The sequence below is a fragment of the Patiria miniata genome, unplaced genomic scaffold (assembly GCF_015706575.1).
Source record: "Patiria miniata isolate m_02_andy unplaced genomic scaffold, ASM1570657v1 HiC_scaffold_2, whole genome shotgun sequence".
Taxonomy (NCBI): domain Eukaryota; kingdom Metazoa; phylum Echinodermata; class Asteroidea; order Valvatida; family Asterinidae; genus Patiria; species Patiria miniata.
In genome coordinates, this window is record NW_024037058.1 from 14,794,794 (window position 1) to 14,820,860 (window position 26,067).

A 26,067-nucleotide genomic window follows, 5' to 3' on the forward strand; every position below is an offset into this window, starting at 1 on the left:
ATTTGTACCGTAATCCTTTATTATTATGGAAAAAAAATACTCCAGGCATGTTTCTATGGTATGCTGGCTTTATTGATATTTTAATTAGCGGGCATGTTTTTTTACGACATGCTGGCATGTGCACCATCTGCATCCTTTGGCAAAACGGTACTGATTACTGGGGCAATACGCCCAATATTATTGACCGGCCTGGAATTTAAACTATGAAGGGTTTAAAAATACGAAAAAAATTGCTGGGAGCAGTGCAAAACATGCATCAAGTTTTAGTTGCTCGAAACCATCCCAGATCCTCCAAAATCCAATAAAGGATTTGTAGGATTTTGAAGGATTGAGGGTTATTTATTTTTACATCTGGATCTGGATCGTTATACTCCGACAAAACGGCTGCCCGCATCACATCAGAGTTGGACGTAAAGTTCCTTGAAAATTTACAAAGAATGTGACATTGGTTTACTGCACTGTGGATGTTTTTGGAGGATTCAGGAAAATGGTCAGCGAAATCACCAAAAAAGTTACAGTTAGGTTATTTGGTCCAAGTTCAATCATATAAAAAAGACATGTTTGTGAATGTTTGTCTTTCTATGTGGTATCTTCCAACGTGAAAGAATCTTAAGTTCTCCAAAACAGAAACTCTTCCTCTCTCTTAAAGCCCCCTTTTTCCCTCTGTGAATGAAATTCTAATGAGACATGGATCCGTGGCATGAATGTATAACGAGAATCCTTGACATTTTCCCCCTACATCTCTTGAGACATGACAAGGCGGCATGTTCTCTCTTTCCCCTTGGCCTGCCCCTCTTGTAAATCAAACACCTCAGGTGAACAGCAGGTCCCAGACTGCTCAATTTGCTCTATTGCAAAGTCTCTATGCTTTAAAAAAAACCCCAAAAAGTAAAGAGTTTGTATTAGGATTTCTCACTTGGGCTGGGGCTGTAGGTACATTATACATGTAGTTGATTTGGATATTTCTATTACATGCGCATTATTTAGTATGTTAACGAAGTTAGGTGCTCGCAGATTTCAGTGTGAATATTTCTGCTTAAAACAGGTGCCAAAGCTTTAGAGGCACCAAAGGGGTACGTCAAAAGTTGATTTCCTTGACACTTAATCCTTGCGTACATTTGCACAGTGTACATGTGTGCCATTCAAATTGTCAACTTGCAAGGCAGGATAATTGTACAGTTTTGTTTTGGTATAAAGACCTTGTCAATATGATTCTGTGTTACATTGGCCTACATGTTCACGTATGTAAATTGCCAGACATGTTTAAAATCAGGTTGGTGTGTTACATGTACATGTACTTGCCTAAAGTTTTTGTGAAAGGTATATATACCTTACATTGTACGTGTACAAGTTGATAAATGTACGTGTACGTGTACATTGTACGTGTACAAGTTGATATCCTTTAAATAATACGTTTCTTAAAATCATTCACGTTGTCTCAGTCAGTCACTTTCAAAGACAAAACGACTGATTTCTCATATTACATTCTCACATTACCATGTGCAAATAGTTGTCAGATAATTTAAGAATTTTGAGAAGAACCTTGTTACAGAACTACTCTATGTGTTGTTTTCTTTGTGCGTAATTCAGAGGGTTGGTGGACAGACATATTCATGTATATGACGCACCTCACATGGAAGCTGTCAGAACGGCATTCTTGGCCCATTAAACAAATCCAATTACTGAAAATAGCATTGCCATGGCCCTTAAAATTCAAGCAATATTCAGTGTGATAATTACATGCATGCACATGTCTGCAGACGCAGCTGCCGCAAGTGTAACTTTATCACCGAGTGCCCAAGTCATCACTTGGGTGTTCTATCTCTCAGCACATTTTAATCATTTGCTAATGATGTGTTGAGGACTATTTGACATTTGAAGGGATACTTAAGGATTTACATAAATGTTTTTGCTGTCCAAAAAATTTGGTGTTCCTCTCTTTTTTTAGCTATAATTTGTTATTTAAATCTTCTAAGGTCTATAATATCTTTCTGACATGTGCATGAAATAGAATGCATTTCCAATTATTTTTAAAAATCAGTCATCTTTGCACTTTTTTTGTACAAATTATTTATACAAAATAATGCAAAGATGACTGCTTAATTGAAAAGGGAATATACATAGGGAGACATTGCTAGCACAAAATAAATAATAAATTTAATTTGTTTTTAATTTTTTGTTAAATCGTTTTGTTTTGTTTTGTTTTAATTTTAATTTAACAGATTTTGTTAAGAAAATAAGGTCTAATTTTGTTTTTATTTTAATTCAACAATTAAAAGTGCAAAAAGGTCCACTCATAGGTAGACCTGTAGAAACAGAACAGCTCATAGCACAAAGATGGCTGCTGTGCTAAAGACCTCTGATTATGACATTTGATAAGACTATTGATCATTGCCTTTGTCCATGCTACTCAAAAGCTGACCCTACACGCTGCAAGCAAAACCCCCTCAGTGGACGGCTGCAGCTGAGATCCTGTACTAGCTCCCCTCGAGTCTTCGGGGTTTTATGGTAAATGTCAAAATGGCAAGTTGAGTACAACACGGATACATGTAGGATGAAGAAAACAAACTTTGAAGTAGATCTCAAAGATTACTGTTGTTTTGGTAAGGAACGCTTTGCCATCACACAAGCTTCCCAATTCCTGTTAGGTATCCAGTAAATGCCGAACATAGTATCAAGTTAACAAGGTAATAAAACCAAAATGAAGAGCTGCTGACAAAAACAAGACCTCAGTCTACATTTGCAATGCAACGGGTTGGATCAATGTAACTCCTCATGCATTTCCTGGAACAAATTTGTAAAAGTTACGCAACTTAAAAATCATGTCTTTGATTTCATTTAATTTGGACGATATGAATGTATGTGGAATCTGTCGCCGTTCGGCGCGGCGGAGGTGTCTGTGTTTTCACCCATTCGCACACAAGTATTGACCGCATCTTCGCCAGCTTGATACGGACCGTCTGCAGACCTTTCAATTTGTCTCCTGCGCCCCAGGCTGGTTACCGATCCACTGTCTCGATGAGATACATATCACAGCAAGATCGCCCGGCATAGAAAGTGTTTTTGGCACTCTAGAATTGTACTTCTCCATCATATTGTACACTTGTTTCTTGAAAGAAGAGTTCATGGATCGTCTCCAGTGGGCTTTTTAAACCTTGTTATTAAGTGTATTGAAATTTCAGTCTCTGATAAAGCTAGAAGAGCAATATCTCGGATGATACTCAGATATTGCTATATTAAAGTCGGTGGTAAACAAGTTTCACTGAAATGAGTCTCAGGTCATCTTGGATGGCTATGTCTAGTCAAGTTAAAGCAGTGCAATTTCATTTATTGTTATTTTTTGGAGGGGGACGAATGCATTCCCTGGAGGGACAAGAATCTGAAGGAATGAGATTGGACACATTTTGTAACCTGCACATGCTTTGCAAACTTCCAACAGTCGAGGAGAATCTCATGAATTTTGTTTGGCCGGCTTTTTATGTTTACCCACCCCCTTGTCTAATGCCAACGCATTCCCTTTTAACTCGGCGCTACACTGGGGGCCTTGCTCCGATGACGCACAATGTAACACTTGCTCGGACCAGAGGCTGAAAGTCCTGACATACATAGGGTTTCGTATTGTATCCAGCATCTGTGCAAAAGAGCCAAGGGGTCAGATTCGGTCGTTGCTCAAGGAGGGTGCTGTTTGATAAGAACCTCAGAGCGAGAAAACAAGGATTCAGAGAATTTCTGCGATAAACGGCATCACAGCAGGACCTAGGGTAATTTTTTTCTACAAGGATTCACAGAGGGGGCTATCATCTCTTGTCATACGGAGGGAATTAATGTTGCCTGCGATTATACCCACTTCAGGATAACAGCTTGGGGCTTCTATTTTCCAAGGCGCATGTGCTCTGTAGATCATCGCACAAATCCTGACTTAAGCGTCCATCCTGGTGTGCCACTAATAAGCCCAGCAGTTGCTATGACTCTTATCCTTTGTGTTTATTCCAGGCACTCTTAGATGGCAGTTCTTTTGTATCATTTGTGCAGGCATGAGTACACCTTTTGTGAAATAAATTCATTTGTAATGAAAATAAAATAGCAAAGAACACCCTTCAAGATGGCCGCTGTGCATGAGGTCTTTAGACTTGCCAAACTGTGATTTTTGGTTTCAGCACTTTTTACTGAGCTGTTGACTTTGTCTCCCATACATAAGTACATGATTCATTGCATAGAAGCATAAAATATGTGTAGTAGATGTTCCTATTGCCGTCTTTGCTTATCTCGTACGTTATCTTGTACATGTAAATGGGTACATGTCACATGGAACTTGTTCATTTGTGGTTTCACCTTTCAACTTTAATGCTTGGCTGTTGCAAATCTACACTACCTACATTGTACATGTATGTCACACTTGATATTTCAAGGGGAAAAGGAACAGCATGGCGTGATGTACGGTATTTATAGTGCCTTAGACATTGAACTTTGAAATTATGTTCTGCTGTCCATGTGCTGGGGTCCATTGTAGATAATGGATGTTCATGAGGTTTGGCATTAGAACATGTTTGGTTTTTATGCATACAAAGAATTTGCTTTTAAAGTTATCCTAGTTAAAATATGCTGTGAAACATCACGTACACTATACCCTGCGAGCTTTGTTCTGACCCCTGGTTAATGGTTTAGAGCAGTATTGCTGTTTTATTCTCATCTGAAAAACAATAATGCCCATTTGGAGCATGTGAGTTCTAGACACAACATGTTTTTATTATGCATGGCCGGCCGTGAGCGCAATACAGATGAAAATGCTCTCCTGTGCCAAGGAGCCAGTGATAAATTGCATATAAAATGCTGCGGCGTGCTTTGTGAGATTCAGGGGCTGTTAAGAGCACTGTGTCAATAATGCCTTGGCCTTCAGCTGTGCGAACAGTTATGTTTCCATTTCTGTACCACATGTTAAATTGTTGAAGGGGAAAGTAAAAATGCTAAATATTGTCCACTTTTGTTGAATAATTGTATCAGTTTCTTAGCTAATGACACAAAAGGAAATTGTTACAACCTGCTCTAAGTGAATCATCATTTTGAAAAAGAGTAAATTATTTTAGTACAAAGCTGCATTCCCAATATTTCGTCTGCACGACCTACTGATTTTGAAAGCTCCATCATATCAAGTTTGCTGTGAATTCACTTCAAATAAATATTTAGATACCAGCGTGAACCGTCTGGACTTTTGGAATGCTGCAACTTTGATTGCCATGTTATTTATTGCTTCTGAAGTCATTCAATGATTCTTCAATTGCCTCTCATCAACTGACTTGCAGACCCAGCCTTATGGCACCATTCGATGTGATTTACACGACAGAGTGCCACAGAGTGACCATTTCAAAGCCAAGGAACTCAGAAGCAAAACTGAACTAAAATAACCAGTAAAATAACCAGTCAGCCTTCTTTAAAATTAGAATGATTGAAATTGAAGTGTTGGAAAAATCGATTGGAGTTAATTTACTTCCAATGAATGCATTGGGGGAAATTTGTATTCAGAGATATTATTTTTCCGGTTTGTCAAATTGTATGTGCATGCAATTTATTCCAGCATTTTTTGGCGCTTCAAAACCAGCTGTTCCAGGGAGCCAAAAGTACAAGCGACCCTGCCATTGTGCTGCCTTATTGCAACCTTGAGATTCCCTAATGAATAAGGTTTAAATATTGCCGGTCACAATTAATTATTAAGTACAGGTAGCTCTGTACAGGTGCGTGAGTGTGCTCGCAATGGCAAATAGTCAATGAACAGTGGGCGCTCTATACAACGGAAGCCTAATTACATTTACACAAGATTAGCATAATGGGAAAAATTTGACATTTTGCATGGGATTTTATTTCAATAAATTACAAAAGGAAATGTTTAAGCTGTAATAAATGTAGATCAAACAGAATTAGAGTCTTCGTCCAAAATCTTTGTCAAAAGCAAAGATTAAGCTGTCTTATATACTTTGATTTGTATATTTCAGGTCAATTAAATCAACAGTCAGTTTTCAGAGTTTTATTTTAATATTTTCATGTATTGAATGTACATAAAAACTATCCAGTGCCCCAATTGTCTCATACATGTACAATCAAGCCAAACATTTGTGCTTTATACATCTGAGTTGTGAACTTGTCTTTTGCGCTTTTTCATGAAAAAAATGGAAAAGAAGAAGATCACTTTTTCTATCAAACATTACTTTCTAGAAACATTTCTGTCCCACTTGCAGTACATAAAGTTTGCTCTTGGGGAAGGCACATTCAGATTTGTAGGTTGTTGCATTTAATAATTTTAGACACTCCTTATTTGAATGTCATGGTTGAAATTTCAACCTTAACAATCTTACTTAATCCTGAACTCCTATAAACAGATTGTTGCTGGCACCTCTGTAGATCAGACTCCCTGGAGTATTCCAATGGTTCATCCCTGCACTCAAACAAACTCGTACTAAAACAAAGGTCGAGACATCAGGCCCCATGTAAAGCAATTTGCACTAGGCAATTGAAATCATTAGAAGACCTGGTGGTAGTTTTGAAAGATTTTGTTTGGATTCGGTACGTGGAGAACTCCCTCACCCCCTTCGCATTGCATTGCATTCTACATGTATGCTATTGTTAAAAGAGGATTCTTAAATTTTGGGCATTCACTGTTTTGAAATGTTAAAAAACCCCTCACAGGTTCTGTCGGTAGCAAAGGGTCAAAGCACACGGGTACATGTAACAAAGTTACAGCTGTAAGATTCAAATACTTTTTAAAAAAATCTAATTTATTTTGTAGACCACTGACTTATTAATACACACTGTTCTTATTCCGTTCTATGTCAGGTTTTCCATCCAAGACCTCCTGAAGCACGAGTTCTTTGAAGACACGGGCTTCAGGGTGGAGCTGGTGGAGGACAACAACACAGACAACATCCAGCTCCAGCTGCGGGTGGAGGATCCCAAGAAGCGACGGGACAAGCACAAGGACAACGAGGCGTTGCAGTTTGCTTTCTACCTTCAGAAGGATGAACCGGAGAAAGTGGCCGCTGAAATGGTGAGACAAAATTCAGCAACTTCAAGGAATTATTATTTGCTTGCCATTTTCCTCTCGGAAATTGCCTGGAACCAGTTGCTTGTAAGGTGCCTTGTGTGACCTAAGAGAAAGTATGCCATAAGCTTAACCCTAACCCTCCTCAATCCTCCAAAATCTACCGGGTGGTTTTGGAGGATTTTGAAAGTGTGAGGCTGAATATGCAAGTTGAAGGTTTGGAGGAATTTGGAGGATTGAGGGCACATATAATTTAGTCCCGGGTGATTTTGGAGGATTGAGGCTGAATGTCTGTATGAACAGGAGGAAGATTTTGGAGGATTGAGGCTGAATGTCTGTATGAACAGGAGGAAGATTTTGGAGGATTGAGGCTGAGTGTCTGTATGAACAGGAGGAAGATTTTGGAGGATTGGGGATGAATGCATTTTGAGAAGCAGGGCTGTTGGAGGATTTCGAAGGATTGACGTACCGGTAGTGGGTATCCTTCATAAGTGCAACATTTTGGAGGATTTTGGTAGATTGAGGATGGTTCCCAGCAAAAAGGGCCCAGGGGGTTAGGGTCAAGTTGGTTAGGGTCAAGTTGGTCCCATCTCGGTAATGGCTTCTAAGTTTAATCCCTGATTTAGTCTGTTTGCATAATTTCTAATAATACATGACCAGATCCTTCAGAATGGGACCCTTTCATCCTTTGACATACCTGATGGAGATCATGTTGTATTGCAGTGCCTTACTGCCGAAGATCTAGTGTGTAAACAACTATCCTGTCAAATTATGGTTTTCTCATGTAAATTTTATGTGAATAGGATGTGCGGTGAGTAATTAAGGCCATTTCCAATACTTGGCTAAAGCCGGAAATACACACAAGCCTGTGGGAAGAGGCTGCAGCCACTAGCCAGTGGCATCCATAGGTGCGCATGTTAATGCTGGCTCTACGCTGTAACCAAGTGATTCAAACACAGCCTTACACAAGAAAAAAAAGTTGAAGGTAGTCATTAGATTTCTTTATTGAATTTAAAACAGAGTTTTGGGGGTCTTTCAAGGACTTCAACACTTACAAAGTTCAACTTACAGCTTCAGGTTCATAAAATAAGAGTTTCCATTTCAGAGATTGATCTGGCATTAGGTTGTATCTCCAAACATTATTAACACACCTGTTTTATCCGTTAAAGATAATGCCCCAAGTAAGTTGGCTCAATTCTATTGCAGATCACAGAAGCGCAAACATTACTCTTGCATCACTCTTTGCATAGTCCATTTTTGGAACCGATTCAGTCTCAGATGTAAACATCCTTGGATTTCCTTTACTCGGGGCTTCCAATTCATGCACAGTAGAGCATCAATAATGTTGTTTGTAGCCACCTACACAGTGTTGCCATCATGAGCTGTTCCAATCAGAGATGTTTGGCCATTAAATATCAATGATAAAAACACACAGAAAACTTAATGTAGGTTCTGACTAAATGGTCCTGTAGTCTTGGTTTAATATCAACCGAATTATTGCACCGGGCGGTGAGCTATACGGTAAGTGAATCATCTAGTTTGTAGCTAGTCATCCATTCTTAAGCTACATGTACATGTTTTTATCCTGTGATATTATGAACATGTATGCAAGTGTTGCGAAAATTGGTTGGAATGGTGCCAGTAAATTGAATAGGTTGGCGCCACTGAAGTACCTTGTCATACTCATGATCATTTTCAACAAGAGAGTGTTCTATTATTACATAAGCTTAAAGGATTATGGTCAGGGCTATTGTCAGGGCTATTGTCAGGGCAGGTACTTTGAGGGACAATGTTTTACCTAAGTTGGAGACTCATTGTTATGAGTAATCATCTTCCCAGTTTTAGTTTTGTTTTTTCTTTTGCATTTACAGTCACTGATCATTTCATCCTGAAACATTTGTACAATAATACACAACGCACTCATGCATGTAAACACATTTTTTTTTTGACTGTGCCTGTAGGTCTGCCATACATGACTTCACACTGTGGATGCTATTGTTACTTGCCATTCTCTGAAATTATGTCTGTCCACGCCTGGGAATGCCAGTTGATGTGGGAATTTTCAACACATACCTATTATGTTTAGCCTGCGAGTAATTCGCTTTGTTGTGACTGTGAGTCTGCTGTGTATTGTGTTATGATGAGAACCTTGCACTTGCAGACGCTGTGGTTTGGAACAGATCCGTTGGGTCTGTGGTTGCTCATTGGATTATGTTAAAATGTGGTTAAATGAATGGAATGATGGAGAACCACCTGTTGAACAGTGTTAAGAAAATATTACATGATGTTTTTCTAACTGTTGAAAGTAAAAGCTAAAACCACAACAAAGGACTGCCATATGTTCTCTTGTGTACATATATATAATGCTTTTTTTCCTCTTGTACTCGTAACCACAAGCCAGCATAAATATTCTTGCCTGTGTTGTATATTTGCTCAAGAAACACACATTTTAAAAAGGAAGACTGGATTATTTTTCTGCAAGGCTTAGAAATAATACATTTGTTGTTCTGAGCTCAGACTTTAGGTAATGCCACAATAGTACAAGAAAAAAATAATACATGTATATATGTCTTGTGCCTATTGCTGCAATTTTTATTGGCTTAAAAATAACTTAAATTAGTCTGGTTGTGTGATAATTCTGTCTTCCATAAATAATAAGCAAGTTGCTCAAATTCAGTGGTACCCTAAAACTTATCCTACATTAGAAACCTTTAAATGACAATCTTATCAATCGTCCATCTATCCATTTTGGCCATTATTGTGGAAACAGTCTTCAAAATAACACCATCAAAAGGATGAAAAAAAAAGTAGGTGATCCATCACTTCCCCCAGTAGTCCCCACCCCTGCCATCACCTGACAATAACATTTACCATCTGCGCTGCTTTTTTTTCTCCCCCTCCCATCCCCCCTCGGCTCTCCTAACACACAGGTCCGCTCCGGTTTCCTGAACGAGGAAGACCTGAGGGTGGTGACCAAGATCATCCGGGACCGCATCTGCGCCGTCAAGAAGAACCGACGCGAGAAACAGGAGAAGGAGAAGGAGTCTGAAGGTCAGTCTGTAGGATTAGATATCTGGAACTGCTTCCTGTTGATTGATATCTCATAATGAACTTTCTTAATTGGGACCGAGCTGACCACACACAAAAATGGAATATTTTATTCAAATTTATCGCTGGTAATAGCGGAAACTAGGCAGCTGGTTGGCGAACATTTTAAAATGATAATTTCTTTTTTAATGTGATATTCGGGGGGTCGGAATTTTTTTGGTTTGGTTTTTGTTTATTAGTTTATTATTTTGCTTGTTTTTTGTTTGTTTGGGTTTTTTTTTGTTTCTTTGTGTGTGTTTTTCCCAACCCAGCCAGCATTTGTTAGTGGATTATCTGTAAGTTTTTTTATTTTCCCTAGACCAACTGTTTACCTAAAGTACCGGTATATCTCAATTATTGTTGTCAGGTTTCAATTTATAGTCTTTTCTGACTCATAGATTAGTTGATAGCAGTGAAAGAACACTTGGACAAAAAAAAGATACAAAAGTGGAAATGAAATCAAATGGAAACTGAAAAAAGGGCATAACATGTCACCTCGAAAAACTTGTGCACCTTTTTCACCAAAATACTTTTGTTGTGCTCTGAATGACCTATTTCTGTTAATGCGCATGTTGTCAGGAACGGTTCAGATCCAGACATCTTGTCAGATTTCCCTTTATTACTTGCAGCTGAACAGGTTCCTGCAGTACTGCACATGATTTCATTGTGGCATTGAATTCGTAATCACCACTGCGTGTTCAATTCACTAGGTGTCAATACATGTGCATTGTCAGCTTTTGCACCAAAAACAGGACCCCCGTCTCACTTATGATACATGAATGAGTCTAAAAGGTTACCAAAACATGAGCTGTTGTGCCAAGCAAACATAGTTTAAATCCACATTTGTATTTATCAGCGCCAGAGGGAAAGAGAAATGCCCACATGAGGCGCAAACATTCACACCATTGTAGAAATAATGTATGTGTTTCTCAGTGGAAAACAGGTTTATTGCAGTGCCTAACCATATCCTTGGGGTGTGTTTAACCATTCTGTGAATGGTATCATGACATCAACAATTTGTAGAAGGAAATTTCTTCTTCTTTTTTTCCCTTCTTTTTAAACCCTCTGCATTTCTGCAATGAGCTCCGTGCACAAGGACCCCTTCTACGGCCAGAAAAGGAGAGTTGGGGAGACCTAGACTTGTTCCCGGTCCATCCACTGCATATTTCGGATGAGCCAAAGTTATTGGGGGCGGGGATTAATCTGGGAGACCATCGCAAGATAAATTCAAATGCATTCGTGCGCCGATGACGCCTGACGCTCACGCAAAGACGCTGTGGCTAATAGCTTTGGCACATTCAGGAAGTCATGCGTACTTCGCTCGAACCAGTACAGTACAGTTATGCACACGCTGTGTGTCCTGTCCACGGGGCTCTCAAAAGTGGTTAAAAAACGCCCTCTTTTGTTGGCGCACGGAGCCCATATTAACATGTGTTTACTCCAGCATGATGCGTCTTTCTGTTCATGACTTGATCAATGATAACAAGTACCATTATGCGCTGATATACCGGTAATTATACAGCAGAATGCTACTGTAACAAACACCTCTGTATTGAAAATGTGGCTTCAACCAACATACACTTGGGCTCCTGAATTTTATCTACAATTGCACAGAACATCGTTGGCTGAATATAGCTAAAACAAACAAGTGCTATACCACTGTGGTCCCAATGTGTTTGTTATAGCGACATTCTACTGTAGTAATAGTGCACTCAATTTTTTCCCTGTACAAATTTTGGTTTCTTTTTTGACTGTTTTCTCTTAGCCAAGTGGTTCTACCACTGGCAAGCTACTTCAGAAAATACTTGACACAGGCTAGCATTGCCAATGAGCAAAACTTAACATATTGACGCAAGAATTCCTGTCTGCATATATGCCCAAAGCAGATTACTCCTTGCAGGGCCCGGCATAAATCATACTTTCCAACCAATCTGTAACCCCAGGGTCAAAAATGGGAGAGGAAATGCAGGCCCCTACTGCAATTTATTATAACCCAAGGAAGTATAAAGAAAAATGACAGAGATATGAAGCGGAGGGATTCTAAAAGCCCAGGAGACATTTGCCGACCGACCGGGGCTGATGTACAGTACATTACTGTATCCAGACGTGAAGGATCCTAATGTAATGGGAATTGCAGAGGTTGCTGATGTATTAAGGCACTAATCAAAAGCTAATAGAGCTCTATCTGGCAACTGTGGTGATATTTTTGTTTGCTTGTGAAGAAGGGTTTTTGTGTGTAAATGATCATGCATAGTCCCCCTATGTATCTGTGGCGTTACTTTTACATATCGTAGCTGTGGCCACCATACTGGACATTCATTCATAACAATTTTAATCTTCGGCGACCCACTAGTCCCTGTAAAAGTTACCACTGCAGATTGTGAAACTTGCATTCAACAGTCGACACTTTACAATTTGGGAATGTTACTGGCTGTCCGCACTGGACTTAATTTGGTTTAGTTGACAACAGTCTCCTTAAAGTTGACAACGGGTCTCTGTTAATTTTACCTCAAAAAAGTCCAATGCTAACGTGACTTTAGTATGTCGATTCCTGTATGCTGCTTTCATGAAAATGTGTGAGGTTCACTGTCCCTCCCTAGTTGGTCACAGTCTGACAAAATATGGGAAAGATTTGAAAACTTCATTCATAACAAGCATAGTATTCCTCCTCCATTCATGATTCATCTACTTGGAATTTCCATGGGCAAACCTGAAAATTCTATGTGTTCTGAAAATGTCTGGAATTTTTCCTGCAAAATGTTCAAGAAACCCAGACAGCCATTCAGTAATCTGTCAACCACATAGTTGTTGCACTGTAGACCACAAGTATGAGTTTTCATTAGATTGATGGATGTACCTATTTGACGAGGACACAGTACAAGACAGTTGTGTTTCTCCTGTTGGAAATGGTTTAGTTCGGCAAAATAAATTTTGTACATGCAACCTGGGATCTTTATTGTTAGGCTTTATGTTGTTACATGTGTTTAGTTTTATTCCAGTGAGGCTTTTTAGAAAATAAGACTTGTACATGTATCATGTAGTTTTACCAAATGCTACAAATTTTCCATGGCTCAATCAACGATTGTATTCATGAAACGACTTGTGTGTTTTTTTGTTTTACAGTTGAATGTTCCAGTAATGTAACAACACAAGACAGTGGTCTAGGACTTTCTGGCATCTCAGATGCTTCCAAGTCCCAGAGTCTCTCCACATCAAGTTCTCAGCAGCAGCAGCAGCAGCAACAACAACAGCAGCAGCCACTTCAACTAACCAAGCAGCAGTCCTCCCAACAGCCACAGTCGGCCCAGCCTGCTCCACAGCAGCAGCAATCACAAGGAGCGGCGAGCGTTCCAGTCACCACCTCGGGACAGTATGTTCCAGCCACGTCAGGCCAGGGGCAGTTCCAACAACAGCAGCAGCTGCAGCAACAGCCAGTAGTACCACAACAACAGCAACAGCCACAGATTACCCCAAATCAACAGCAGCAACTCTTGCAACAGCAGCAGGTGCAACAACAACAACAGGTAGAGTTTCAAGAGATTGCCACATAAATATTTTCCACAATATTCATTTTGAAATTTTGAACTGAGTTCAATCCCTCCACATGTTGGAAGAGTGCTGTCATCAGAGTGAGCCTTCAGCCGTGTGTAAATTGCCAATTGTTCGGGAAGGGAGAAGTATTATGTTCAGTAAACAAGCTCAATCGGAAATATCTCAGAAGCTGTGGGCCAATGAATTCGTGTTCATGCATGAGTCACGTGATTGTGCCATGTAATTTCTGCAAGGAGTAGTGTTTTGAGTAAAAAAGAAAAATCAGGCTTTTGACCCCAGTGACCCAATGATGACCTTTGACCCCAGTTTGGTCATGTGACATGTTGGGTCTGGGCTTACTGATACTTTTGACAAAGTTTGGTTGAAATGGGTCAAACAAATAGACCATGTTTCTTACAAACTAGCTAACTAATGGAGAAACATGACAATTTGTTGAGCTGCTGTCCCCCAGCTGAAAGGGATATTCATGTTTCAACGTGAAACATAAACATATGCTATGTAATTAATATACAGGAAGCTGACCCACATCTGCATTTCCACTCTATTTACTTAGATCATATTGGTCTATGAATTTTTTCCAGAAAAAATCTTGCAAATGGTGTGCTATTGCTACCATTTGAGAAGACCACAACCAAGATTGAGGTATTAATTTTTGCAACATCCAACAACGGTTGGCGAAACAAACAAATCACCAATTAGGCTTTGTGGTTTTTTTCAGTACCATTGTTATTGAGTCAGGTTACAAATGTAGTTGGGTAAAGACATTATGAGGGAAGGCTTGCATTTCAGGTTGTTTGAAGACTTTTGGGATATCGCTTTGTTTTGTAACTGTTTATAGAATCTAGTGGTGTTGAAAAAAAAAATTTTTTTTTAAGTGCACAATCTCTATTATTAACCAAGTGTTTCAAACACCGAATAATAGAAACTTACACAATCATAGCTTTGCAAATGCTGCAAGGGAAAACCACAACTTCCAAAAAAAGCTGCCTGCTGCTTGCTGAAAAGAATGATTACATAATGCAAACAGAGCAACAAAAGACCGGTTCTGGGATGATGCAGTTAGCGCTATTGGAAGAAACTTTTGAGACTTAACCATTTGAAAAAGGGGTTGCATACATTGTACATGTAGATTTTTTAATTGAGAATCTACATTTTTAAAGTGGAGACCTCAATATGTCCTCATCAACTCCTCAGCTCCCCCCCCCCCCACTCTATACCCACTATGCCCATGTGTTACTAGTTTAGAACTCCACCTTCATAAATCATCAGCCTGGGTATTTATGCCAGTGTCGGTGATTAAGACTTGTGCATATTCGTTCACAAGTGAATAATTTTATCCAAACACACCCAGGGGGGACACAGAGTCATGCCACCCCTAGTCTGATATATTTTTACTCTTCATAGACCTATTTTTAAACCTCAACTGCCTGTTGGCTGAGTCTGTGGACCCTTGCTCATTGGAATGAAGTCGGGGCTGCATGTCCACGACAACTGGTCATTTTCTGTTTCCTTCCAACGCTGATAGGATCAAGAGGAGACAAAACAATTATCAACCCACGCATCGCAATTACCGATAGTCACATCTCTTCCTCCGTGACTATATCAGGCTATTATAAATTACTCTCCCCCCCCCCCAAGTCATAAATTGGCCTTGACCCAAAAGCTTTTGTGACAAGGGGAAAGGGCCTGCTCCGATCAAAAGGGGGTCAAGTGCAGGCTAGGAAAGCTTTATAAAATATAATCTTCTCCGTCATTGGGCATGTATCCATGTCTTTATACAATATTTCCTGCTGCCCTACGACCATAAGGCTCATGGAGCGGTTGTCTTTGTGAGTAAATCATCCAACATGTATCGATACTATCGATTCTCTTAACTATTTGGAGAGAGACAATTTGAGTAATTATCATTGCCTAATGCTAAAAGGTCAATAAGATTATTCATGTTCCTGTCAAATTTGGCAAGCCTTTCAAAATTGTGCTGAGCATCAAGGTACTGAACACAGAATGTACACATGTCAATGTTTTGCATTTCTGAGTTGCTTTTATGAATGTGGTCATTTTTGCCTTTAAAGCGGAAACATGGTGACACATTCAATCATTCAGTGTTCAAACGGGCATCATGAATGTTATATTCAATTTCCTACTACGCGCAGAGGCCCTCAAAAACAAGTCAAAATGTACTAAAGTGGAAATCACTTAATAATGCTACGTGTGAACTCAGTTGAACTTCACACTGAACATTTTTTTTAAAAGGAGGCAAGTTTGAATAATGTTTTTCAATAAGAAATTGACATAATGCAGTGCACTTCTACATTGTATTTATGTAACCAAATTAACATATTTTTAAAGTTTGTGTTTTTATTTGATTGTTGTGATGGAAACTTGAATATATTGATCCATGGACAAGTTTATCTTTAATATTCCAAGATACTCTCAGTCTTGATTTAGTTCTGCATTTTTCTGTTGCGCCTTTACATCCACTTTTCCCTGTACTGCAAATTATAAAAACTTTTTGTACAGACCTAGTTTCGTTTACAAAATGGAACACGCATAGTGCAGAATTTTTTTTTAAGTTGACAAAGTTATAGGGATAAGAATGTGTATATGTATCTGGTATTAACATGTTACAGAAGATGTAAGGACTCAGCATAATTATCATCACATAGCTGTGGCTCGAATGTTCAGTCGCCAAGACATCTCACGTGACCCTTTTCCATACTGGCACGAGAGCCCGACAATGTATACCGGTATCTTGCACCCCGAGTCTCACCCCCCTAAGAGTCCCTCTTGAATTTCATAAATGTCAGATCTGAAAGCCCATAGGAATACATAGCATGATGTTTGCTTGCTGATTCACCGGGCTTGGAGGAAATGTGAGAAATCAGAAATCTATGAACAGCCACATATACCCGTAAAAAAAAGGAAAAAAAAAATTGTGCAGATGATTTTTTATTAAAATGTCTTTTTTTGCTTATGCCCTGTGAGGTGACAAGTGAGATTGACAGCTGATCTTTTGCACATGATTTATGTAAAAGTTAACTCCAGATGAACTGTTTTCAATTAGGTTTTGTACAAATGTAGTCATTTGATACAAGACAAGCTTGATGGATGAACCATCATCTTCTCATATATCATTACAAGTATATTTAGATACTTCATGAGAAGGAAATTTTTTTTCTTCTTATTTTGCCTTGCAAATGGTTTTACAGTAACACGATACAAAATATGAAAGGCATATATTTGTAGGCTTATAAATTTGCATTTCATGCATTTTGTTCGCTTCCTTGAAGAACACCACTCAAAAAGCAAAAAAGAATGTTCAAAACTGAACCTCAACATTGAACATGTCAGCTCAGTGGATATTACACTTTTGAGAAAACAGTGAAAACCATGTTGATGACAAAACACAATTTTATCGATAGCACTATTTATTTCCAAAATGCAGTCAATTGACTGATCATTGAAAATCACCTACATTTCTTGATTTCTACTCTCCTGAAGACGGTCAGAGCATACTGACCGGAACGTCGAGTTTATACCTCTGGTTCTTTTCAGAACCATTCTCTTAGTTGAGGAGTTATTCGCACATGGTGTTTCCGCAAACCTTTAATTATTTAGTATCTCCACCATGCAAAGCCTCAAATCTTACTTGATTTCTACAAAATGACAGCAAGCCAGACAGAATAATTTCACTGGGTATTTAGTACCCAGTATGATCATTAATCCAAGTAAAGCTTTTAATTCTGATAATCATGCGGTAGGTTACTTTTGGGATAAATGCAAATGATCCTATCTTCCTTTAAGAGACACTTACCTGAACAACAACCGACCAAAAAATGCAGACTCATCCCCTTATCTACTCGTCATAAGAAAAGTGACAGATGGAATAATTTTGCAATCGGCTTTTAGGTAATACAAATGTATGATACAGACAAATTGTCTGTCCCTCAGCTTTGGAGGACATGTTAATAGGGTATAGTACATGTACATAAAAGATTTGGCTGCTTCTAAGTTAGTCCTAATGAAAAACATATTATGTATGTGAGTGTATCCAACGTACATTTCTAAGGTTCTCAACTTGTGCTTCTTTTCTCTACATCAGTATGCACAGGTTTCAAGTCAACAACAGCAACAACAGCCACAGCAGCAACCGCAACCTGGTCCTTCACAACAACAGCAACAACCACAACAACAGCAGCAACAACAGCAATCACTGCCACCTCAGCAACAGCAGTTCCAGACACCGCAAAGCCAGGGCCAGGTAAGCATGCTTTAAATTGCTCTTTGTAATCCTGAGTGAGTAATTTTATTACAAAACATGTTTTTTTCCCCCCAATACAGCATGAATGTTTACTGGAATGAGCATCAATTCAGTAGTCTTTGAATATTGTTTACTTTATGTATCTCTGTCTTTTTTTATTTGTTTGACATCCCTCATTGTTTTAGTTTCTAAAAGTCCCTATAGATATCATCAAGCTATCTTTTTTCAATACCTTGCTTAATTTTTTTTTGGGGGGGGGGGGAAATTGTGTTAAAGTACACTGACTTTTATTGATTGATGATGCATGCACTGAGGCATGCACATTAATGGTGGGATATCATGTAAGCCGGTAGACTGTCTGTGCTATCAACATGAGTCTTTCACAGGCCTTAACTAGGATCAGTAAGTTTCAGTAAACGCCCTTCCTTTCTCTACGGCCAAGCATTCGCTGACAACCCCCGCATTGTAAGAAGCAATGGGTTGATAATTGTCACAGACACCAGAATCGACGCATTAATGACTAGTTTAGAGCACAAAGCAGTAAAACTCCTAACACATTGTCACGATGTTTGCCGTGCAACCAACAAGTTTGCTCCCGGGCTCCCCCCAGGTAAGCGGACCCAATATTTGGCTGGCGAGAAGCCTGGGTAAACTTTGCGAGACAGGCGCTGTCATGAGCCATTAGCCTGACCAGTTTAGTGTGGGGGCCTTGCATGCCCCCAGAGCATGAACAGTTTTTCCTGGCGGAAAATTTTGCGCATCTGCGACATGGTAGGTGACTCAGAGCGTTAAAAGTTTTTCAGAGTCTGTCCTGTGTCATTGCTCATTTTCAGGAACAGGCTTAAACATGGCAGGCCCTTTGGGCTCTGCTTGGAAGTGTTCATTGACTTCTGCATTAGTTTATTCTTATGTTGTATGTTCAAAGTCTGAGATAGGTACCAGTAGTTTGGTTTTGTCATTTTCCCCCATCCTTTAGCAGCATGTATAAGGGCTGTCCATTTTGGAATAATTTGGTCTTCGATTATTAGAAACTACACTTGACCGATTATTTTAATATTGGAAACTCGCCAATCAAGTTTTACACATGCGAGCTGCAGCTGCCTTCCTTGCTGGTCAGACGTTGCATTCAAAGCGCCTCGGTTAAAAATTTGCATGTGGCAGTGGATAGTATGGGCCGCGAGTGGAGTGGTTTGTAGTAAGTACCGTCAAGGGACATTACCCAGCTAAAATGGGACCAATAAATACCGGTAGGCGTCGACAAAAAGTTACCGTCAGCCAAAAAGTGGTATCTGACAATAAAAAACGCAACTTTAACATTAAAATAACATCACAGTCATGCATGTGCATAGAGTTTTCTTTTTGAATATTCACACTGGCAAAACGCTTTTCGATATTCGGTTGGTGATCAAATATTCGATATATTCGGTACAGCCTTAACATGTATGAAATGAACTCTTGTAATTTGTCAGAAGTTTGAGTTGACATGTACATGTAGGTCCCAAAAAAATGTTTCACTTTTTTTTTGTCTTTGTACTGCTCATTATACATGTAATTGTATCGATCCTTAGTGAAATGTAATACTTGGAATGAGGGGGTGTTTTTTTTTGTTTTTTGGTTTTTTTTGTATGTGGGAATCATGTTACCCACCACCCCATGGGTTCACACGCCAAGTTTAATGCATTTCATGTGAGGGTTAAAAGTCCACATACACGTAGAACTGCTGTCATCATCTTCAGCGCTTCATGCTGACAGAAGGGAAGAATTAATGTTTGAATATTTCACAGCTGTCTAGGACCTACAGATTTCTCAAATTTCAGCTGTTCCGGAATATGCATTGCTTATAACTTCATGTGCTGTGCTCTTATACAAGCTTAATATTATAAAGACTTAACCATGTGAGTATGTGTGCAGCGCTACCCAAAAAAAAAAGCTAGTCTTTTCAGTTTTATCCATTGTCATATTAAATTTGTATTTGCCTTCCCTGCAGTGCTGCATATTGTATTTATCCTGCTGAACAATAACATTTGTTGAGTGCTCACACAAAATAGAGCCCTTGGTTGTCATGATTTACTTTTTAGTCATTGTTTGCATTTTGAAATTGAATTTTCACGGGTATGTTTCTTTCCTTGTTTTGCACACATCACACGTTGCCTTTGCTGGTTGTCTTTTTTTTTTTCCAAATGGTTCCAAGTGCTGTGTATCCATGGCTGTTATGTTTTTCGCAGGTGCGTAGAAATAATAGCTATCCGCCCTCCCAGCACCAGCAGCTTTCACCAAGCAGTGGATTGTATAGCCCACCCCTGCAGTCCTACCAACAAACATGGCAGGCATGTTTTACATACCTCCTTTCCCCAGAATAGTTTGTTACTTGACTAGTGTTGTTTTCACACCACCATGTAGATCAGCACCATTAACGAAGCCCCCCCCCCCCCTGAAGGTCCAACCCCCCCCAAAAAAAAATCACGTAAATTATGTCATGGCATGCAGCTGGATAGGAAACCCCATTTTCTGTGGTTCTATGCAGCTTTCACAAACCCATTAAGTAGCAGTTGCCATGTTCACTAATAAGTAGCAAAGATTGCAGAATTTTCTTGCACAGACATTTCTAGAAATGAGATTATAAAAAAATGTATGTGGTCAAGCAAAACTAGCCCATTTTTGTCATTACTGAGATACAAATACCTCTGTGAAAATAGCTAGATTTGTTTTTCACTCAAGAAGCCCTAATAACAGTTTGGCCAGCTGCAGAAACGAATTGATAATTCGGTTGTTTTTCTGAAGCAAAACATCAACCTTGCCCAATTTCTTCCCGTGTGTGCCATACTCCAAATTGTATTTTATTCACACTCTGAATCATCCAACTCAAAAACACATGCCTTACATTTCATGTGTTATTGTTACACTGATGAAATAAGAATCTAGAGATTGAATTTACAAAAATGTAGAGAGTGAACCTCATTCTTGGCTATTTGGTTCTCGAGCACTTCCACTCTCATTCATGTATCTTGCTGAAGTCAATTGGTGCTGACTATTTGATTGTGTGAAACAAAAACAACAATAAATCACCTCATATTAACCCATTCGTTATAGCTTAACACAATCTCGTAGACATCATTATTTTCACTAACCCTGACGGTCGCTATGGAAAGTGACTCATGTTCAATCAAAGCGAGAGTTCCTTTGATGGTCGCTATGGAGACGCTGCAAGTTAAAAATATATATCTATATATAATCGCCTTCGGCTCATTTGATTAAAGCGCAGGATATTTGTGTGACATTGGCAGGAGCTGCAGTATATCTGTCCTTTGCCAAACCATCGTTTATTAATCACAAGCCAATTTCCCTTTTGAGAAGGTTGGTGAACAGTGTTTGGATTGTGTCTTGATGTAGTAAATCATACAATAAAAATGGGGAGACTGAGTGGCTAATGTAGTAAAAATTGACTTCCAATTCGGTAGCACCTTCTTTTTCTTCTTGTTTTTCTACAGGTATATTAACAGAGCTATTAAAATTGTGAAATTCACCCTCCATGATTTAGTTCGAACATTAAAAAAAGCAAATTACATGTATGTTAAAGTTTTCAGCTAAAAACTCTAAAACAAAATTTCATCGGCTAAAATTGCTCCAGTCACTCTAATCACTCTAGATTTGATGGGTTGTTTTTAGTTTACAACTGCACTTAAAATAACACTATTGCCCATTGGTGTTTAAAAATGTTTTTAATTTAATCATCTCTTGACAGTTTTTTTCTGAAGTATTTTTGACTAAGTTACAGTTTGAGTTTTTGTTGTTCAAGGTTGTTTCATTTTTGTTAGGAGTTGGAAGGTTTTGCTATGGCTCAGATTCTGAATCATGTTCAAATACATGCAATGAGTCTGCCATTTTCCAAGCATCAATTGTCTTTCGTTGGTGTGTCTCGCTCGTAGACAATGTTCACTCATTTGCATTACATGGCCATGACTTATATGTGTGTGTGTCTGCAGAGGATGAGTCAGCGCGGACATCTGTCTTTAATCACAGCACAATAGCAGAGTATGACATCTACAGTCATTGTGTTGGGGTTTTTTTTTGGGGGGGGGGATCCGCCATCAGTCATGAGGTCCCCTCTCCCCTCCCCCCCCCCCCCCCCCCCCACCCTTCCCCCTTCACCCTTTCTTCCCCTCCCACCCACCCTTTCCCCTCCCCAAGCCCCTCCACCACCAGCTTCCCCCAGCTTCCCCCCCCCAAAAAAAAATAATAAAATGGGTTATAGAGAGGCTCTTATTATTTTTTTAGGAAAGAGACATTGAGAAAATGTTCCACTTGTCATAGTGAATACACAGTGTTTTTGAATAGATACTTAGTTCCAGTAAAAGTGATCACGTTAAGCAATAAAGGAAAAGGGAACTTAAATACTTTGGAACAATTTTTCCATCACTCTGATACTTTTTGACACATTGGCAGTTTGCCAAGAAACTCTCAGCCTGGGCTCAAAAGTGGCCATTCAGAAATTTAAGCCCATTATCTACAGGGAACTTGGAGTATGTACCTGGACTTGTGTAAAATGAAGTCACACCCTATAGTACAAGTGACAAATAATTAATCTATGTGGTGACTTTGACTTTAAAGCCAGAAAAAGTTGACGCCCGTTCTAAAAAGAGAGTACCCTTAGAAGACAATCCTTTGTGCTAAACAGCAAAAAGTTATACCCAAAGACTTTATTGTGTACATTTTTATCTTAAAACATGCCACAAAAATAGCAGACAACTATTTCTATTAATTAGGACAAGTAACAAGTGGTTTTGGAAAAGCCACGGATGTTCAGGTGCATCAGAATCAGGTGTTAAAAGATTTGTCACCCTGTGCTTTGTTCAAGTCAAAGCTAATCAATTTGCTTGGCCAGTGAGACTAAACAGATGTGTCAGTTTTGCAACGTCATTTTTTACAAAATAGCAAATGACTGAATGGGGTGCGGAACATGAGAACATAGTTACCGTATAATGTCCCTCCCCGTGGCAAAGGAAAACTGTCATCAATTTTTGTTCAGGTTTTTGTTTGTCGAATCATGGTATCTGTCAACGCTGTACAGGTGTATTTTAAAAAAAATTTTTACAGTGTCATGTTATGAGTGAGTGCATGGACTTGGGAATGTGTCAACTGTGGTTATTATCCAATAACTGTCAAAAAAAGGAGTGTTAAAAACTTCTTCAAATAAATTCAGGCAATGCACAGGAGTGATATGTTTATTGGACTTGAATGGCTTCAACTTTAACGACTTATTCAGAAATCTGTTTTGTAGTTGTTCCTTTCTTTGTTTATAGTTTTGTCACCCAACCCAACAAAATTAGTCAGAAGGTGCAACAGTAACTTTTTTAAACAAAGCTTCCACAATGGATTTTGATAGTATTAGAATCCTTTATCAAATTAAACCACATTTTCTCTTTAAGAAATACATGTATGTTAGAGTGAGTGATGAGTCTGAATGGGTGATATATCAATATGAGAATTAAAAACCGTATGCCCTTTTCTTCCACAAATTAAGACTGATATGCAGGCATGCAACTTTTCCTCGGATCCGCTGATTTACTTATTTTTTACTTCTCATGCCATTATAAATTGAAAAAATACCGTACAAAATCTTGTGTGGTTAAAAGTTTCCTCGTTTTTTTCCCTAAATTCCCAATTGCATGCCTGTTAATGAGATTTGGTTACATTTCCTTTCCACTAAAGGTTTTTTTTAATGCAATTTGGAAACCTGTCACAAATGGGTATTCCCACATGTACATTTACTTGTAAACTTGTATATTTTCTCTCCGATTTTCTCACTGCAGTAGCATGTAAACAGAAACTGTGTTTTGCATGATTAGCTTTGTAGAACTAGAAGGATGTTAGACATGGAGTGTTGCTGACAGAGTAACCTGGTTTTTTTGTAGACTAGGGTTGCAAGACAATGGATTTGTGAGGGCCTAGTGTAACCCAGAAACGATGACTCAAGCCCTAGGCTAATCACATCAGATTGACTGTAATTCACAGTTGGCTCAACTGTCATAACTCCCAAACGTCGGTCTCCCTCTTACCAACAATCCTTTGGCAAAACTGTTAGGGTAGCAGAAACAATTTGTTATGGTTAAAACAAAGATCAGACGAGTCAATGTTAACAGTGTGAGATTCCGTAGGGTTGATTTAGTATGTGACTAGTCTAGATGTCTTTGGCGCCTTTATAAAAATGACCCTTCACTGATAAAGTGTAGGTCCTGGTTACTTATCATGTTGATAAGCCAGACTTACAAAACATGTAGGTTGTTTCCTTAAACCAGCCATAAAGCAAGCATTTTGGGCAAGTACAGTACGTGTTAATGTACAAGAATTTGGCTGTCGCCAGTAGCTATGATCCCAAATAATATTATTAGCAACTTAAAATCCAATATACCTTTCTGTGCTCTGTGTATTGGTACCTAATCAGTTGCTGTACTTGGTATGTAACAGAATCGTGAGCTGCAACCATTTAATTTCAAACCTGGGATTGCATGTACGTCGATTCATTTACACTACGCCTACAGCTGAGAATTCAAAAATATCAAACTTACTTCTCAATTCACAGACCCAAGCAACTTTACCTTATGAGACGCCTATGTTCGGAAAAGTACAGTCTGATAACCCCTGTGAAGAATGCGACAGATGTTTATGAATGATCTAACCTGTTCCACAGATCAGAGACATGTCAAAAAAGAACATGTTGTTGGGGTCATTGTTAAAACTGCAAGATCTTATGAACAGGAGAAATTCCTGCACAGATTTGTCAGGCATGGAAAGTGACTTGCTCTCATTAAGATGTCAGTCAGGAATGCTGCCTCATTCCATTCCTGTCACGTAGTGCTGAGACTGAACATTTAGTATAAAAGGTGTCTGGACTTGCCAGACCATACATCATATCAAAACTCATTGATAACTTTCAATGCAAAAGTGTATCAAGGTTTTAATTGGGGTGTTTCATTGCATTTATTATTATGATGAAAATCTCCCTGAAAATTTGTGAGTGTTTTGGACAAATTCATGGTGATACCCAGATACCGTGCCGTTAACTTTTCCTTAACCCTCCTATTTGATTATTCACATACAGTCAAAGAAAATTTCCACTTCCCCTGCCATGCGTTTGTATACAGACTATCAAAGAAAAACCAGTGAGATCACATTTTGTGTAAACACTGTGACTATCCAAATTCCATCAACAGGCAAAAGAGGTAACTGGTAGGTACAGCTGGCATATCAATCACCTCCAGTCAAAGCATGGCTATATTAAATTAACAAGAGAATTTTTAACTGTTAAAAACTGTCACTTGATTGAGTTTGACTGCTGTGATGGTGATGGCGTTGCTGAATTTTGAATGGTCTGTTTAAGTACATGATACATGAACATACATGTACATGTACATGTACCGGTACACCTGCACATGTATGTACCTGTCGCTTCAGAATTTCAAGAATTATAAACAGCCTTCAAGACGCTGGTTGAGTCCATGTCAATTATGTCTGTACTTGTTCACCAGGGCACTATTTCATAAAGCTGCTTAACCAAAAAACAAATTTGCTAAGCATATTTATCGGCCAAGCATAAATCAACTGAAAACCTGTATAAAGCAGCACACACATTGCATGGCATTTTTGGGTGGTAACTTTTTTTTTTGCTAAGCAAACTTAAATCCATGCTTAGCACATTTCTAGCACATTATCCTGAGCGGATTCTTAACTGACTTATCATTTAACTATCAAACTGCTCAATACAAGATCTGCTAAGACGAAGATTCATAGCGTTGAAACTTGAATGAGTACTTGTACATTCACGATTTGGATCATTCCCATTAGATTGCATCATGAAATGTAGGTCACTATTCCCCATAGTTGATGTTTGTCAGTGAAGAGATGGATGGTTAAACGGCATGACTCTTGACTTGAGGAGCAGACAGAGACTGTCCTCCGCACCACCCACATCTGTTGCTCTTCAGCTTCTCATCACAACCTCCCTCATCGCTTGTCCAAAAAAAACTCCTCTGGGACTTGGGATTTCCTCTGTGCATGGGTTGCATTCTTAATGTTGGGGTTTCAGCGAGACCACAAGGCCCCGGCCAGTCAGGGGGTTGAATGTTGCTTGCCTTAAAAG

General features: G+C 39.0%; 1 protein-coding gene across 2 annotated transcripts in view; it reads left to right on the forward strand.

The window, feature by feature from the left end:
• The window catches only part of LOC119726624 (serine/threonine-protein kinase WNK1-like), a 57,534-nt gene that overhangs the window by 13,178 nt on the left and 18,289 nt on the right, over positions 1–26,067 (forward strand). Inside the window, exons 7-11 of one of the 2 annotated variants that reach the window (XM_038198377.1) lie at positions 6,826–7,036; positions 9,961–10,081; positions 13,241–13,641; positions 17,772–17,930; positions 20,156–20,257. In XM_038198377.1, the coding sequence (XP_038054305.1) occupies positions 6,826–7,036; positions 9,961–10,081; positions 13,241–13,641; positions 17,772–17,930; positions 20,156–20,257 (994 nt within the window). The remainder of the gene's footprint in view (positions 1–6,825; positions 7,037–9,960; positions 10,082–13,240; positions 13,642–17,771; positions 17,931–20,155; positions 20,258–26,067) is intronic. The other variant, XM_038198378.1, reaches the window with a different exon arrangement.